At 45.1% G+C, this 15771-nt stretch overlaps 1 protein-coding gene across 1 annotated transcript; it reads right to left on the reverse strand.

Moving 5' to 3' along the window:
* Positions 1–4499: 4499 nt before the first annotated feature.
* si:dkeyp-121d4.3 (basic proline-rich protein) lies at positions 4500–11650 on the reverse strand. Its single transcript, XM_040033757.1, has 8 exons — positions 10648–11650; positions 10464–10514; positions 9990–10210; positions 9311–9353; positions 9090–9215; positions 8894–8998; positions 4857–5075; positions 4500–4707 (listed from the first exon to the last, which is right to left on the reverse strand). The coding sequence occupies exons 1-8, from the start codon at positions 11332–11334 to the stop codon at positions 4522–4524; spliced, it is 1638 nt and encodes a 545-aa protein (XP_039889691.1). The 5' UTR covers positions 11335–11650; the 3' UTR covers positions 4500–4521.
* Positions 11651–15771: the final 4121 nt, after the last annotated feature.

Genomic DNA, 15771 nt, shown 5'->3' on the forward strand with positions numbered 1-15771 from the left:
CTGACAGGGACTAGAAAGAGAGAGCAGATTTCTCCTGTTTTGGCTTCCCTTCATTGGCTTCCTGTTAAATCCAGAATTCAAAATCCTGCTCCTCACATACAAGGTCTTAAATAATCAGGCCCCATCTTATCTTAATGACCTTGTAGTACCATATCACCCTATTAGAGCACTTCGCTCTCACACTGCAGGCTTAGGATAACTATGTGAGACTGCTGTTTGTTGATTACAGTTCAGCGTTTAACACAATAGTGCCCTGCAGACTGTTCACAAAGCTCAGGGATCTGGGACTCAACAGCCGTCTGTGTGCATGGGTGTTGGACTTCCTCACTGGCAGAACTCAGGTGGTGAGGGTGGGTAGATGCGTGTCTAACACAATCACCATCAACACAGGAGCACCTCAGGGATGTGTCCTCTCGCCACTGCTCTACTCCCTCTACACTTCGGACTGTGTGGCCACCCACGGCTCCAACACCATTGTGAAGTTTGCTAACAACACAGTGGTGTTGGGCGCCATCTCCAACAACGATGAGGCGGCCTACATGGACGAAGTGAAGAATCTGGCATCATGGTGCCGGGACAACCACCTCCACCTGAACGTCGGCAAGACCAAGGAGCTGGTGGTGGACTTCAGAAGGAGTCAGCACAGAGACTACAAGCCCATTATCATCAATGGAGCTCCAGTGGAGAGGGTGCAGTCTAGAGATGGACCGATCCGATATTACGTATCGGTATCGGTCCGATACTGACCTAAATTACTGGATCGGATATCGGAGAAAAATAAAAAATGTAATCCGATCCATTAAATATCACGAAAGCACCTCACAAAACTTGCAACACGCCGTAACTCACCTCAGAACGTTAGCACGTCGGAGCAGTATGCATCACGTGATAGAGCGGCTGTGGCATGCGGGACCTGTCGGTGGTCTGGATAGCATTTGGAGCTTCGCTAGCAACCCGGCATTTCATCTCCGACAAAGTTATCCCGAGAGGAGTAAAGCAAGTGTGTAAGTCCATCTCTGAATGTTTGTAAAGCATTCCTGCGTTAAGCTTAACAAGCGACTGCCTCTTCTCGCTGCTACTTCAATCATGAAACTGCTTAATGATCAGCTGATCGGCTTTTCTGTCGGGACTCCGTCTCTCTTCTTTGTTTTTGGCCCACTTTGCACCAGAAAGAGGAAACCAGCGGCCGAACAACAGCAGCACGTTTAAGCTTGATAAGCTGTTGTTAGAATTTATTTAATATTACTTTCTACTCGAGGATCTTTTTCTACGTAGCTGACGGCTGGTAACTGTGCAGGGGCGGATCTAGCAAAGTTTAGCCAGGGGGGCCGATAGGGCATGAACAGGGAAAAGGGGGCACAAAGACATACTTTTCTTTCTTATTCTCATTTAAAATGTCTAGCTTTTAATAAATAATTATCCAAATCTTACACCCAAAGTTTTAATTTGATGTAAAATGAATAGAAGTCAATTACTGTATATAGTGACTATTAAGTCTAATATACCCTAGTAAGCTATAGTACTTTTTCCTTTGGGAAGGTACCATCTGTGCAGTCTGCAATTTTGTTGAAGAAAGATGTTGAATCTATTTAATATTTCTTGAAAAATAATTGATTTCTGTGCATTTTTTTTTTTTCACACTGCATCAAATTAAGGTTGATTACGTCGATTAAGCATCATGAGGTGGAGCGTGAGGGGTGGTTCCCTATTTTTTATTTATTTATTTTTGTTGTTGCTGGGAGTTGGAACCCTATTAGTTAGGTTGCTTAATATTTACGCTAAGTACTCTTTAAAATACCAGAATAGGGAGGATGGTGTAGGTTTAAGTTTATTAGATTGATCAGTATTGCTGAACTATGAAATATTTTTTTTTGCATACAGGTATAACAGAATAGCTTTAGTGTAGTTGTTGTTTTAAACTTGAGTATGAACTTATACAAAATGCAGCAAGATATTTAAAAAACAGTTTTGTTGATTAAAAAACACTATATCGGATTCATATCGGTATCGGCAGATATCCAAATTTATGATATCGGTATCGGTATCGGACATAAAAAAGTGGTATCGTGCCATCTCTAGTGCAGTCCTTCAAGTATCTCGGTGTCCACATCTCCTCAGACCTGACATGGGCTGCCCACATTCAGGTCCAGACCAAAAAGGCTAGGCAGCGCCTGTATCACCTACGACAACTGAGGAAGTTCAGGGTCTCTCCAAAGATCCTCAGGATTTTCTATACAGGCGCTGTGGAGAGCATCCTGACACAGAACATGACATCGTGGTTTGGGAACAGCTGTGTGAAGGACCAAAAAGCTCTCCAGAGAGTAATCCGTACAGCAGAACGCTGCTGCAGGATTGCTCTCCCCCCGTTTCAGGACACCTACACCAGGAGATGCCGGACTAGAGCAGATACTGAAGGACCCGTCCCATCCTGGCAACAACCTGTTCCAACTTCTGCAATCTGGTAGAAGGTTCCGTATCTTCCGGGCAAGGACAGAGAGACTCAAGAGGAGCTTCTATCCCCAAGCCATCCGTGCCCTAAACACACAGGACTCTCTTCCAGACACTCTGAACCCAGGCACAATGTACATTTCAAATTCCTTTAATTTTAAATATGTTTATATTGTCTATTCTGTAAAATAGTCAGATGTCTATTCTTATTAATGTACAGAATTCACCTGCTTGCTGCCACTACTGCACATTCACCCCAGTGTGTGTGTGTGTGTGTGTGTGTGTGTGTGTGTGTGTGTGTGTGTGTGTGTGTATATATATATATATATAATATATATTATATATATATATATATATATACACACACACATACATATACACAACAGATATATAATAGATAGATATATTAGCTATATATATACCACACACATACATATCACACACAATATATATATAGATATTATCTATATATCTATATATATAGATATATATATATTGTGTGTATATGTATGTGTGTGTATATATATATATAGATGTAGTGTGTGGAGATATATAATAGATATAGATATATATAATACACATACAATACATATATACATACATAGATATATACACAGACATAGATATATACATATATATATATAATAATATATATATCTATATAACATATAGATATACATAAATAGACATATAATATATAGATATTCCATATAGTAACATACAGACACAATATAATATATACAAGTACATAACACAATATATATATAACAATACATACCATATATAGATACAAGTACATACACATCTCTAGATACATACATACACATATATATATACAATACAGACCATATATAGATAACATACATACACTATATATATATCTAATGTAGGGGGGAGAGAAAGAGGATGGTATGAGTGAGATATATATATATAATATATATAATATATATATCGATATACATCCTCCTATATAGTATAATTATAACTCTATATCTCTCGCCCCATACCTACCTCCCCCTATAGTATCTCTCTCTATCTCATCGAGATCGCTCATCTCTAGCGATCTATATACTCTATATCAGATACTCTCAGTCAGCTAATACTCTCTATACTCATCTCTCCACCACAATCTCCTCTATAAACATCTACTCCTCTAGCCACCTCTCCAGATATAGATAGAATCCCCGCTACCTCTCGAGTCTCTCTACCACATACTACCTATCAGATCTCTATCCCCTCCTACTCCCTCTCTATATCATATCAGCATCTGACATCTCTATATCTATACCCATAGCCATATATATATATACACACATACAACCTATCTATACTCTATCTATATCTATATCTGGGGTGCCCACGTATCGTATCGATATTGACCTTCGCACAGTGCTTTCGGTTCGGTACGCATCTGTCTCGCCATTCCCATTGTAATTTATTTTATCACTTTCCTTCTGACGTGCTGTTGTGTGGAGCGCTCAGTATCTGTGTTCGACTACTCCGCCTAGGCTGCACTGTCGAGCGCAGATCCACTGAGCGCTCCACACAGACAGCATCGTCAGAAGGAAGAGCGCAGGGCAAGCTAGCAAGACAGAAGTTAAGCTCTCCTTGCAACATGGCAAACTGAACCTCCCCCACCCTCATTCAGATCTGGCGTTTGGAATTATTTTGGTTTTCATGTGACGTATGACCCTGAAGGTAAGCGCTCATGGACTAAAGTAAAACAGTATGTTGGATGTGTCACGCAATGCTCAATTACATGGGTGGGAGCTAGCATGTTAGCGCAGTTAGCTCGTTAACGTGTTGGCTGTCTAGCCCCATGCACGGGGCTATCAGGGGTAGCTCGTTAACGGAGATTAGGCGTGTTGTGGCGTTAAGGTCATTTCAACGAGATTAACCTGAAAGCACTAGTGGGAACACAACGAATATGACTGCACATTTACGCCGACATCATCCTAGTGCAAAGACAAAAACAACAAGCATGCATGCTACAAACTTTACCCGAGTCATTTAGACAGCCGTTAGCACATGATCCTCCTTAGAGGGAGCAGAAAGAATGTTGAAACAGTCCGGTCAATGGCGCCGACGGCCACTCTCAGCTAACGGCCTCACCTGGATGATGGTAAACTCCACCTCCTCGTTGATGTCCTCCTGCGTGAACTCGACGTCGCTGAAGTTCTCTTTGGTTTCAAAGGCGAGCTCCGTGTCGTCCTGCCTCTTGATGACGCCTTCTGTCTCCTTCAGGCTGACGATGACGCCCTGCCGCCCGCAGATGAGCGGAAAGAGTAAAACCATCAGACAGAGAAGCCGATTCGAGAACGTGAGCAATCAGACATTTCTCGTTTGAGGATAGACAGCGGAGAGGTTTCACCGCACGAGCACCGCCAGCAGGCGAGGATTGGCCTGACCTTCTCTCTGATCTCCTTGGTGTGGCTGAAGGTCGCCGGGATTTTGGGCTTGATGTTGGTGGCTCTGGTCTTCTCTGTGATGATGTCGGTCAGCAGGTTGATGAGCACCTGGTCGTTCTTCAGCAGCGTCACCGTGCTGTCCTTCCTGTCGAAAGGCAGGTTCCTCCTCACGGGCCCGATGGTCACGTACACCTGACCTGGGTACTGACGCTCGCCGGGCTGCACGGCAACGGCACATGGAAACGTGGAGGAGAGGAAGTAGAAACAGAGACATGAAAAAGCTTTAAAAAGGAGCTAAAACATTTAATCATTACATTTAATCTCTTTGTTACAGTTTTCTGGTCTTACTGAATAAAACCTGAATAAACTAAACGCAGCTGAACCGAATAAACAAAAAACACAAGAGAAATGTGATAAATGAGAACATGAAGACAAACACACCAAACACAAACTGACAGAATTAACCACACAACTTATTACGACGCTTCTTTTCTCCTTTAGCTTTTTAATTTTGACAGATGAATAAATCAGAAAATTCAAACTGAATTTAAAAACAAATGAAGAGTTTCTTGTAAATCTAATGGTACTAAGGTGGCTACATGCACTGGTTTAATTTTCACTGATGCAGCAGATCTATGTTGAAAAGCAGGCTCAGTCCCTGCAGCTTTCAGTCATCTCAACTTTCAATAAGCATGAAAAGTCATTAAACTGGGACAGAAAATGACTGTAGAAGGATTTTTAAACACTTTCAATGTTGTTAAAGATGTTGACTGGCCGAGGATGTTATTTAAGGACCAGAGAAAGTCTTAGAGATGTTCAATAGTTTGATTGGCCAATCACAGACAAACTGAGGCCTGCGGCTCCTTGGATACACTCTCAATTTAACAGATACAGAATATTAAGAAATTATGTTAGTAAATTAAATAAATCCAACAAAAGACGTTATTACAAAAAAAGATTAAAAAGATCCTAACTGAGGTTTGGGCAGAGAGCTAAATCAGTGCATCACTGTATACGTAGACAGATCCTTCCTGACTACACCCGCTGATATCTGTGTGTTTATTTTAAGTTTGTACTCTAAGAAAAGGGATGGATCCACAGAAATAAATCATGCAGACAGAGCTGGTATGAATATAACTGAACGTCTTAAAATCAATGAGACAGAACCCATCAGGTGCTGATAACCTGAGGTCATTACAAACAGCAGCTGATGTGATAACGTCAGTCTGTCCTCTGGGTGGAATAACTTCTTACAGAGGAGCCAAAAGAGTTTCACTCGCTCTGAGTAGATGATAGAAGAACAGTCGATGAACACATCAGTGAACACTGTAGGACTGCGGCTTCACAGAGAACAGATGATCAGAGATGGTAAATGGTCTGTATTTGTATAGCGCTTTACTTAGTCCCTAAGGACCCCAAAGCACTTTGCACTACAACCAGTCATCCACCCATTCACACACACATTCACACACTGGTGATGGCAGCTACATTGTAGCCACAGCCACCCTGGGGCGCACTGACAGAGGCGAGGCTGCCGGACACTGGTGCCACCGGGCCCTCTGACCACCACCAGTAGGCAACAGGTGAAGCGTCTCGCCCAAGGACACAACGACCGAGACTGCCCAAGCCGGGGCTCGAACCTTCCGATTACAAGACGAACTCCCAACTCTTGAGCCACGATCGCCCCAGATAGTCGTTAGAGCTGAGCGTTTGATTCAACTCGATCATGAAATCTTATTGGATACATTAAATTGTTATGGTTTTGAAAAGTCTGCTGTTGAATGGGTTAAGAGTTGTTTACTGTATCGTTTAATGCGAGTGACTCTGACACTTGTGGTGTTCCTCAGGGCCGTAGCCTGGGGCCACTTTTATTTTCTGTTTTTACAAACGATTTGCGTTTTGCTTTGGACAGCTCCACCTCTGCGCTACGAACCTCTGCTATTGAAGAAGCTAACAGGGATCTTAATAAACACATAATGAAGCTCACTGAGAGAAGGCCGAGGGTTTGCAGCAAAGGAAAGGGCAGCTAACTTTGAGGAATCTAAAACATAAAACAGACTCATCAGTTTCTTCTTTGCTACATGAGTCCAAATAACCTGCTTCATACATCTGACGCTTCAGTGAGAATCTACAAAGTAGAAAGTAGTAAAAATAAAGAAAAACTATTCAATGAAGAGGTGTGTACGAACCTTGTATATATATCAAAAACATTTAACTGACTGTTAATTTCATGTATGTATCAAAATGTATTTAATGCTGAATTTGGCAGTTTGGGTCGATACAACTTTATTTATTTGGCGCATTTAAAACAGAAGCTACACCAAAGTGCTTCACAACAAGGTTAAAACATAAGATATAAGATAAAAGGCTATAACAGAGTACAAAACCCCCCCAAAAGTAAAGTAAACAAGTAAATAAGAAATAAAACATTAGAGCACAGTTTAGAAGATAAAATTACTGGGTATTCATAAATATAAGGTGGGGGTATTTATACAGCGGAACATTAGTAGAAGACAAATAACATAAGGTTGATGTGCACTAACTGAAAACACTCGGTCAAACAGGTACGTTTTTAACTGAGATTTAAATGAATAGATGGAATCGGAGGTTTGTAATTTGTAAGGTCGTTATGATCAAGATTACTTTTTTTAGAACAGGCTGTACTACCGCATGTTTAAAGACTGTTGGGATGCAGCCAGAGGACAGTGATGAATTCATTAAGGATAGGACACTGGGCCCAATTACATCAAAACCATCCTTGACAAAGCGAGATGGGAGGATATCACGAACAGAGTCAGTATTTCTCAGTTGATCGCTTATACGCTTAAGAGTGGGATGTGACACCAGCTCAAACTGATGAAAAGTCGATGGGCATCCTGAGGTAGGGGCAGGGCTCCTCACTATGGGGTGTAAGGCTTTTAAAGATCTAATTTTATCTGTGAAGTAATTTAAAAATTGTTCACAGAGAGTTGGGGGAGCGCCCACGGCACTTTGGGAAAAGGATTTACCACTGAATTAAAGATTTTAAATAACATTCGGGGGTTGTGAGTACTGGTAGCAATAATGTCCGATAGAAAAGCTGCTTTAGCCATTTTAGCGGCATTTTGAAATTCTGAGCGGCTCATACGTAGTATGTCAAAGGAAACTTTGAGCCTGTCTTTCTTCCATCCCCTCTCGGCTTGGTGGAAAGCACGACATAAGGCACGTGTAGGGTCATTTAGCCAAATTTGAGAGTGAGTTCTGGGACGTTTCACCTTAACAGGGGCAACGGCCTCAAGGATATGAGAGCATGTAGATATCAGAGAATTAGCATAATCACAGTCGTAAGAGATACAGAACAATTACAGATGCTGCAGAGTCAGCAAAGGCCGCAGAGAAGTTAGCCACGGTATCGGGGTTGATTGTACGCACCAGGCGTCAGGGCCGTCATAGTGTAGCTTTGATTTGCATAGGTCAACTTCAAACATAACTGGGAAATGGTCCGAAATCCCAGTATGTCAATGTTCTTAATACAAGTATGCCCTTTATTATGGGTAGGTTCATTTACCCACTGAAACAGGCTAAAAGTGTCAATAAGAGCGAGAAAATCCTTGGCTAGCGGATCACCCTTGCAGCAGATATGAGTATTAAAATCACCAATAATAAGAGCACAGTCATAGCTTAAGAGGAGAGATCCTAAAAGATCAGCAAAGTCAGCAATAAAAGTCTTATTGTATTTTGGTGGTCGGTAGACCAAACATATTGTCGGGGGGGCAGCCAGCTCCAAAAGTTGAACTTCAAAACTGGGGTAGGTAGGGGAGGGCAGATGCCGCACTTTATGTTTAATAACCGAGGCTAGACCTCCGCCTTTACCAGTGGGTCTGGGTGAACTAAAAAAGACAGTCAGGAGGGCGTAGCTCAGCGAAGGAGAGCGACTCCCCAGGACGAATCCAGGTCTCCGTCAGAAACAATGCGTCCAGCCCAGAGGTGAGGAAAACGCTTTCAATAATGCAATAACTAAATGTATAAAACAAAGCAGCGCGGTTTCTCGAACTCACCTGAGGCTCCATGATTGGCTGACAGACAACGGCCTCGTAGATCTCAGGGTCCAGGTTCTCGGTCCCGCCCGGCGCCACCTTCACGTCGGTCGCTATCGAGCTGTTCTGCTCAGAAACAGGAAGTGACAGAAGACCAGGTTTACAGAGAGAACTCATCCATGCCGCGCGACTAACAGGCGGCGAGCCGGCGCCTCACCTTCTCCTTGCAGGCAGTGAAGTGAACTCTGACCCCGGCCGTCATGGCTTTAGGATTTCCAAAGAAGGCATCGAAGCTGAAGTTGAACTTCTCCAGGTCTTCACGCATGATGTAACCGAACGTTGGCTGCAGGTCAAACACAGAAAAAGACGAAGATTCATACAGGTGAGCGGGTAAACAGGTGAGCGGGTAAACAGGTGAGGGTCAGATGGAATTCTCACCCCGATGAAGGAGATGATCCCTGTGGACCTGCCCGGAGGAGGCCTGCAGACAGAGAGCAGTTTAAACAGCAGCTACAGGAAGTGATGTCACATTTACAGCACAGGTGTTAAAGGGGGAGGGGGGACACGGTGCCCGCGTCGGTACAGAGATCAAAGCTGCTGAAACGAGCCGACCTCCACACTGACGTGACTGAATCTGTGAATTCCACAAACACACCGCTCACTGCTCCCACGAGCCGGCGTTCCACGTGGGAACTTTCATTTCTAAACTGAAATGAAAGCTTCAACTCAGCTGATGCGTCTCACACATAACTGTGCTGCCTGCTGGTTCTACAGATGCCCCACAGGTGTCAGCATAAATAAATCATTTATTAAATAAACAAATAGAATACATTTGATGTATTTGTGGGTAGTCTGAGCACCGCCACGTGAGCAGGGTTAGTTCCGCTATACTGAGAGAAGACGGACGTCTCCACCACCGAGCTGGTCGCAGTCTGCTTTTGATTTTAGGTGAACTGTCCCTTTAAAGAGGAGTGCAGTACCTGTGTGAGTCACACAAACACAGCCGCCACCTCACAGGCGGAGGCAGCTGTTCAGCAGCTGCTCCAATGCTCTGAGGTAAAATTAGAGTTTATGTGAATGCAGTCTGGTGGGAGTGATTTTTGCCAACTGTACTTACTTTTCAAATGTGCGTTTTCCCAGCAGCCCCAGAGCTTTACTGATTGTGCTGACCTCAGGTTTAGGTGTCGGGGCAGGAGTGGTGGGGGCGGTGGGAGCAGCAGCGGCGGTGGGGGCGGGCTCAGCAGCAGGCATTTTTTTGGCCACAGCCGGGTCCTCAGCGGGCTTTTTAGCCTCAGATGATGTCGACTCCGTAGCCGGAGCTGAAATCAGAGCTTTGATCTAACAAAGAAAAAAAAGAAACCAGCAGGAGTCTTTACTGAGCGCGTTCAGTAACAGCCTCAGACACATCCTGCACACTTTTACATTTTAGTGACATCTGAACATTTTCAAAGTGTTCTGCAGTTTGTGACACGCTCTGAGACAACGAGCCAGGAACATCTGGCGAAGGTTCAACAGCCATCACTGTATCACCAACATCTGTCACACAGCTGCAGGTTAGAGCACGGCTCTGTCCTCGGGGATCAGGACTCACCCACTCGGGCTGGTCAGGCGGAGGGTTGGGCATGGGCTCTTCCACCACAGGCTGAAACCAGACAAACATTCACTTATTCTGACATAAACTGCGCTTTTATCACAGCTAACACACAATAATCAATAATCGGTGATCGATATCTGTGACTGAGGCAGTGTTCGTGTGGACTCTGCTGAGCTCTCACCTCTCCTGTCCAGCCGGGCGGAGGGTAGGCTGGTGGGTATCCAAAGGGAGGCATGCAGCTTGGGGGTACAAAGGCTGCGGGGTCCGGGGGAGGCATCCCAACCGTAGGCACAGGGGGAATCCCAGCTGGGACCACAGGGGGGGGCACAGGGGGAACCACAGGGGGGGCAACAGGGGGTATGGGTGCAGGAGGGATGGGCTCGGGGCCCCATGGTTCAGGGGGACCCTCCGGATCCCAGCCAGGATGACCCCATCCTGGCGGAGGGAGAGGCCGGTCGGGTCCCCTCCAGTCAGCCTCTGGGTGTAGGGGTCTCCAGTAATCAGCACGACGGTCCCAGTCCCAGTCCTCCGGTCCCCAGCCAGGGGGAGGAGGTCCCCGTGGATCCCAGTCAGGGGGTGGGGGTCCTCGGCCGTGCCAGTCTGGGAGTGGCGGTCCTCTTGGACCCCAGTCCGGAGGTGGCGGTCCCCTTGGATCCCAGTCCGGAGGCAGCGGTCCCCTTGGATCCCAGTCCGGGGGCGGCGGTCCTCTGGGGCCCCATGCACCATGAGGAGGCGGCCCTCTCGGACCCCATCCTCCGGGCGGCGGAGGGCCTATCAGGTCCCAGTCATCGGGCGGCGGAGGCCATCCACCAGGCGGTGGAGGGCCCCAGCCCCCAGGAGGTGGAGGTCCCCAGCCAGGTGGACCCATGTCAGGCGGATGTCCGTGTTCACTGAAGGGTGTAGCGGGAGGTGGGCAAGGGTCTGCGGCAGCGCCGGAGCCCCGAGACGGCGAGGAGGCTAGGCTAAGCTAAGTTAGTAGCGGGGTTAGCCGGCTAATCAACCGCCAAGCTCACCGGAGGGTCCCGCTGTTAACGCTCCTTTTCAGGGTAAAAGCGGATCATCTGACGCGGCCGTCCGGAGAACTTTCTTCAGATATTTTCAGCGGAAAGTGAAACAATCACAACCGAACTTCGGGCTTCCTCCGCTGCTCTGCGCTCCAACTGACCGCGGGACTTTTTACCGCCCCCTACTGCCAGGAGGACGAAACTTCAACTACTGCTTCTGCTGCTGTCGGAAAAATCCCCGTTTGTCCTTCATGTATGTATCAATTTATAATTGATTAGAATAAGATCCCCTCCAAAGTATTCTTATTTATCAGATTCCAGAGCACCTTCTGCGATGATTTCTTCATGCAGACTTTGTGCTCCAGGCTGTTTTACCCTGCGAGGTTTCAGTCATGGCCTCATAAAATAAACAAATCAAACCAATATCCAACTTCCTTTTATCTGAAACATTTTTGAATAATCAGAAAATTCAAACTGAATTTAAAAACAAATGAAGAGTTTCTTGTAAATCTAATGGTACTAAGGTGGCTACATGCACTGGTTTAATTTTCACTGATGCAGCAGATCTGTGTTGAAAAGCAAGCTCAGTCCCTGCAGCTTTCAGTCATCTCAACTTTCAATAAGCATGAAAAGTCATTAAACTGGGACAGAAAATGACTGTAGAAGGATTTTTAAACACTTTCAATGTTGTTAAAGATGTTGACTGGCCGAGGATGTTATTTAAGGACCAGAGAAAGTCTTAGAGATGTTCAATAGTTTGATTGGCCAATCACAAACAAACTGAGGCCTGCGGCTCCTTGGACACACTCTCAATTTAACAGATACAGAATATTAAGAAATTATGTTAGTAAATTAAATCTGAAACATTTTTGCAAGAGTGATTAAATAAGTAATGTATATTTAAAGTGTCTTTCAAAGGCATTAATAAAACACAGTCATATGACCACATCTGAATCAAGTAAAACAACAAACATGAACTCAGAAACATTATTCAAATTCCAATTTTATTTGTCACACACACACCCATACACAGTATGACATGAGGTCACCTATGACCTGTCAAAGGTGTACCCTGCTTCTCGTCCTATGGTCGCTGGGATAGGCTCCAGTTCCCCCCCCCCCCAAACTGTGACAAGGATAAGCAGAAGAGAATGGATGGAGACTGGGTCAGATATTTCAAAGAGTGAAGCCAATATTCAGAGCATTAGCCTTTACAGTGGACGAGAAAAGACCTCAGATATTCTGGACAATAATTACAGACTGTGTTTTCTGCGTTAAGCTTCAAAAATCTGGAAATCCAGACATCCTGATCATGTGGTTTCATTTGTGGATTAACATTTGATGATTAAAGTTATTGAAGGCTGAGCTAAGGTCCAGCAAAAGAAGGACTGAGGAGACACCCTCCAAAAGGTTGTTTGTGACTTTAACTAGAGCTCTTCAGTTTAATGAAACTTTGTAAAGGCAGATTGAGAGTTATCAAGAATGTTGTGCTTCTCCAACACTTTCCTAAATTGTGTCTGCACAAGCTTTTCTTATATTTTAGCCATCAAAGGTTTTGAAATAGGTGTATAATTTGTGTGAAGTGCCAGGTCCAGGTTTGGCTTCTTCTGCAGTGGTTTGTATCATATCTTCTGCTCTTGCTCTTGACGAAGGCGGTCGCACTTTTCTCCTCCTCCTCTCCCTTAGCTTCCCTGCTTAGCCTCTTGTGTCCTTGTCTAGTCTCGTGTTTTTTGTATTACTTTTCCCTGGAACACTCTCTCACAGTCTGCTCTCTAAAACCTAAAAGAGGAATTATGGATTGGATCAACTGGTCTCTGAATGCAATTGACACCCCTTTCTCAATGAGAAGTTTGGGCGGCTGCTGGCTTGGCCCCGACTTATCGAAGAATTAAGAAAGCGGAACCGGCTGTTCAAACCCCCACAAGGCTGCCCGCTGGGATTGAAATGATGGGACGAGGCATGAGTTTCTCAAAATGGGCTCATTGAGTCAGCACGGATAAAATCTTGGAGAGGCTACGGCTGCTGTGAATACTCAGAATAAGACTTCTGACTGCAGACTGGATACATCTCGGGGAGGCACACTGCCATGACTTCTCAGAATTGGCTCCTTGAGCACAAGAAATGACAACATCACGGAGCGCAAGTATGGCGAAGCTCGCGGCTCTCCAACGGGAGATTGAGAGACCAGTGTTGGACTGTAGAACTGCTTTGAAATTCATATGAGCTGTTCGCACTAAAGTAAAAACCACCATCACTTCATGTGGAGACCCCTTCGGTGTCAGCTGCGGTCTCAAGGCTGGAGCCGAACAACAACACCCTGATAACGACTGTGTTGAGTCTGTTCCTTCCAATTCCATGCAAGGCCACCTGGGTTGGCTGGCAGACTGTTTACTTAGCCTGGCAGGGCGAAGGACACTGTCTCAGCTGAACTCTGGACACGCCCACACATACATATACACTGATATGCACACACTCATCCCCCCTCCCTTTCCAAACGCCTTCGATGCTTGTGCCCTCCTGGGAACACGGCGGGTCTGAGCCTGCGCTGGAATGGTAGCGCTGGGCAGGATGGCTGCTGTGTTTGCTTCGGATGACTCCTCACCCCCCACCCGACCCTGTTGCTCGTCACGTGTTCCATAATGTTGTGCTGTGGACATTTATGTGCTTTTTTTGTGCAGAGGAGTTTTTTTGTTTCCTGTTCTCATAGGCTGTATCCCAATTCAGGGTCTGCAGCCTTAAAGGCCGCATTTCAAGGCCGATTACGTCACAACGGCGCGCCGAAGGCTGTCCCAATTCAAAGGCTGCTCGAAATGTGGCCCTGAAATGCGTCCTTCATTTCCCTGAATTTTAAGGACGTGGCGGTGTAGACTTCGTGGCCCAACATATCCCAGAATGCATAGCGCGGCGATGGGTGTGGATGAATTAGCAGAAAAAAACGGCGGATGAGGGGCGGCCAAAGAGTAAACTTTAAGTACTGAATATTATGTCACTTATTTATGTGCAAATGTTTAATAACGAAGAACATTAAACATTACTGTTGGCCACATGTCGCCTCTGTCAGTGCGCCCCAGGGTGGCTGTGGCTACAATGTAGCTGCCATCACCAGTGTGTGAATGTGTGTGTGAATGGGTGGATGACTGGATATATAAAGCGCTTTGGGGTCCTTAGGGACTAGTAAAGCGCTATATAAATACAGGCCATTTACCATTTACCAAAGTTATGTGACATTAGTGACGTTTGTACTAACTTGGTTTTAAAGCCTTTACTTTAAAATATACGCCGTCCAATAGCTGAGCTTAATCTTACAGAGAATGATCAAAGCTCATGTAGAAACAAACTAATGAACAAAAGATTTTCTCCTTCATTCTGTCAAACAAAGCTGTATGACACGTTTCCAGTGGTTAGTATCATGGTTGCTAGGCAACCTGGGCAGCGCAACTGAGGCTTTTTTTTTTTTAACTTTATTGACAAAGAACAGTATCAGCGCAACGGAGGCTAGACCGTCCCATTACACAAGCCTCGCACTTCCGGCCTTAGCGGTCTTTGAGTACGCGGCCCTTGAGGATCGTTGAGGCTGCGTACTTTAAGGCTGCAGACCCTGAATTGGGATACAGCCATACTGTCCTCCCAGGAGCCCAGCATGAGTAGAGGTCTCTTTTTTTCCTCGGCCCTGAAAAGCTTAGAAATATGGTATCTAAGCAGATTCTTACTCTGGATGGCATTACCTTGGCCTCCAGTAACGCTGTGAGGAACCTTGGAGTCATTGTTGACCAGGACATGTCCTTCAACGCACATATTAAACAAATATGTAAGACTGCTTCCTTCCATTTGTGCAACATCTCTAAAGTTAGAAATATCCTGTCTCAGAGTGACGCTGAAAAACTAGTTCATGCATTTATTACTTTAGTAATGTTCCATGAAACAGACTTATTATGCAAGTTTTCCTCAGTTCTCATATATTAGGGTGCAAATACAGCAGAATGCTGATGGGTACAAAACAAGAATGGCACAAAAAATAATTACAGAATAACAGTGAGAGTGCCGAGTATCCTAACCCTCTCTCTCTCACCTCTCAGGACACTGAGATGTGGATCGTGTGGTTAGTGGACGACCTGAGGAAGTCACGACCTCACAGGTGAAACCTGTATCATGAGATTTTACTCTCTTACATTCTCTCTGCGTGATGTGGGAGGATCCTTGGTGTCCTCACAACACTAAAGACTGACAAGCTTTGAGGTTAAAGTGCAACTGCCTGAATCTCCCCCATCCCCCCCCCCAAAAAAAATACACTGAAGACACAG

This window comes from Simochromis diagramma, unplaced genomic scaffold, assembly GCF_900408965.1.
Source record: "Simochromis diagramma unplaced genomic scaffold, fSimDia1.1 OVJJ01000176.1, whole genome shotgun sequence".
In the NCBI taxonomy this organism is placed as follows: domain Eukaryota; kingdom Metazoa; phylum Chordata; class Actinopteri; order Cichliformes; family Cichlidae; genus Simochromis; species Simochromis diagramma.

Bases quoted from the DNA above. Each gene is read 5' to 3' on its own strand.
- si:dkeyp-121d4.3 (XM_040033757.1), bottom strand. From the start codon at position 11,334: ATGGGTCCACCTGGCTGGGGACCTCCACCTCCTGGGGGCTGGGGCCCT. The intron at 9,354-9,989 runs GTAAGTACAGTT...CTCTGTCTGCAG, and splicing joins GGAAAACGCACATTTGAAAA to GCCTCCTCCGGGCAGGTCCA. The intron at 4,708-4,856 runs GTCAGGCCAATC...TGCGGGCGGCAG, and splicing joins CCAAGGAGATCAGAGAGAAG to GGCGTCATCGTCAGCCTGAA.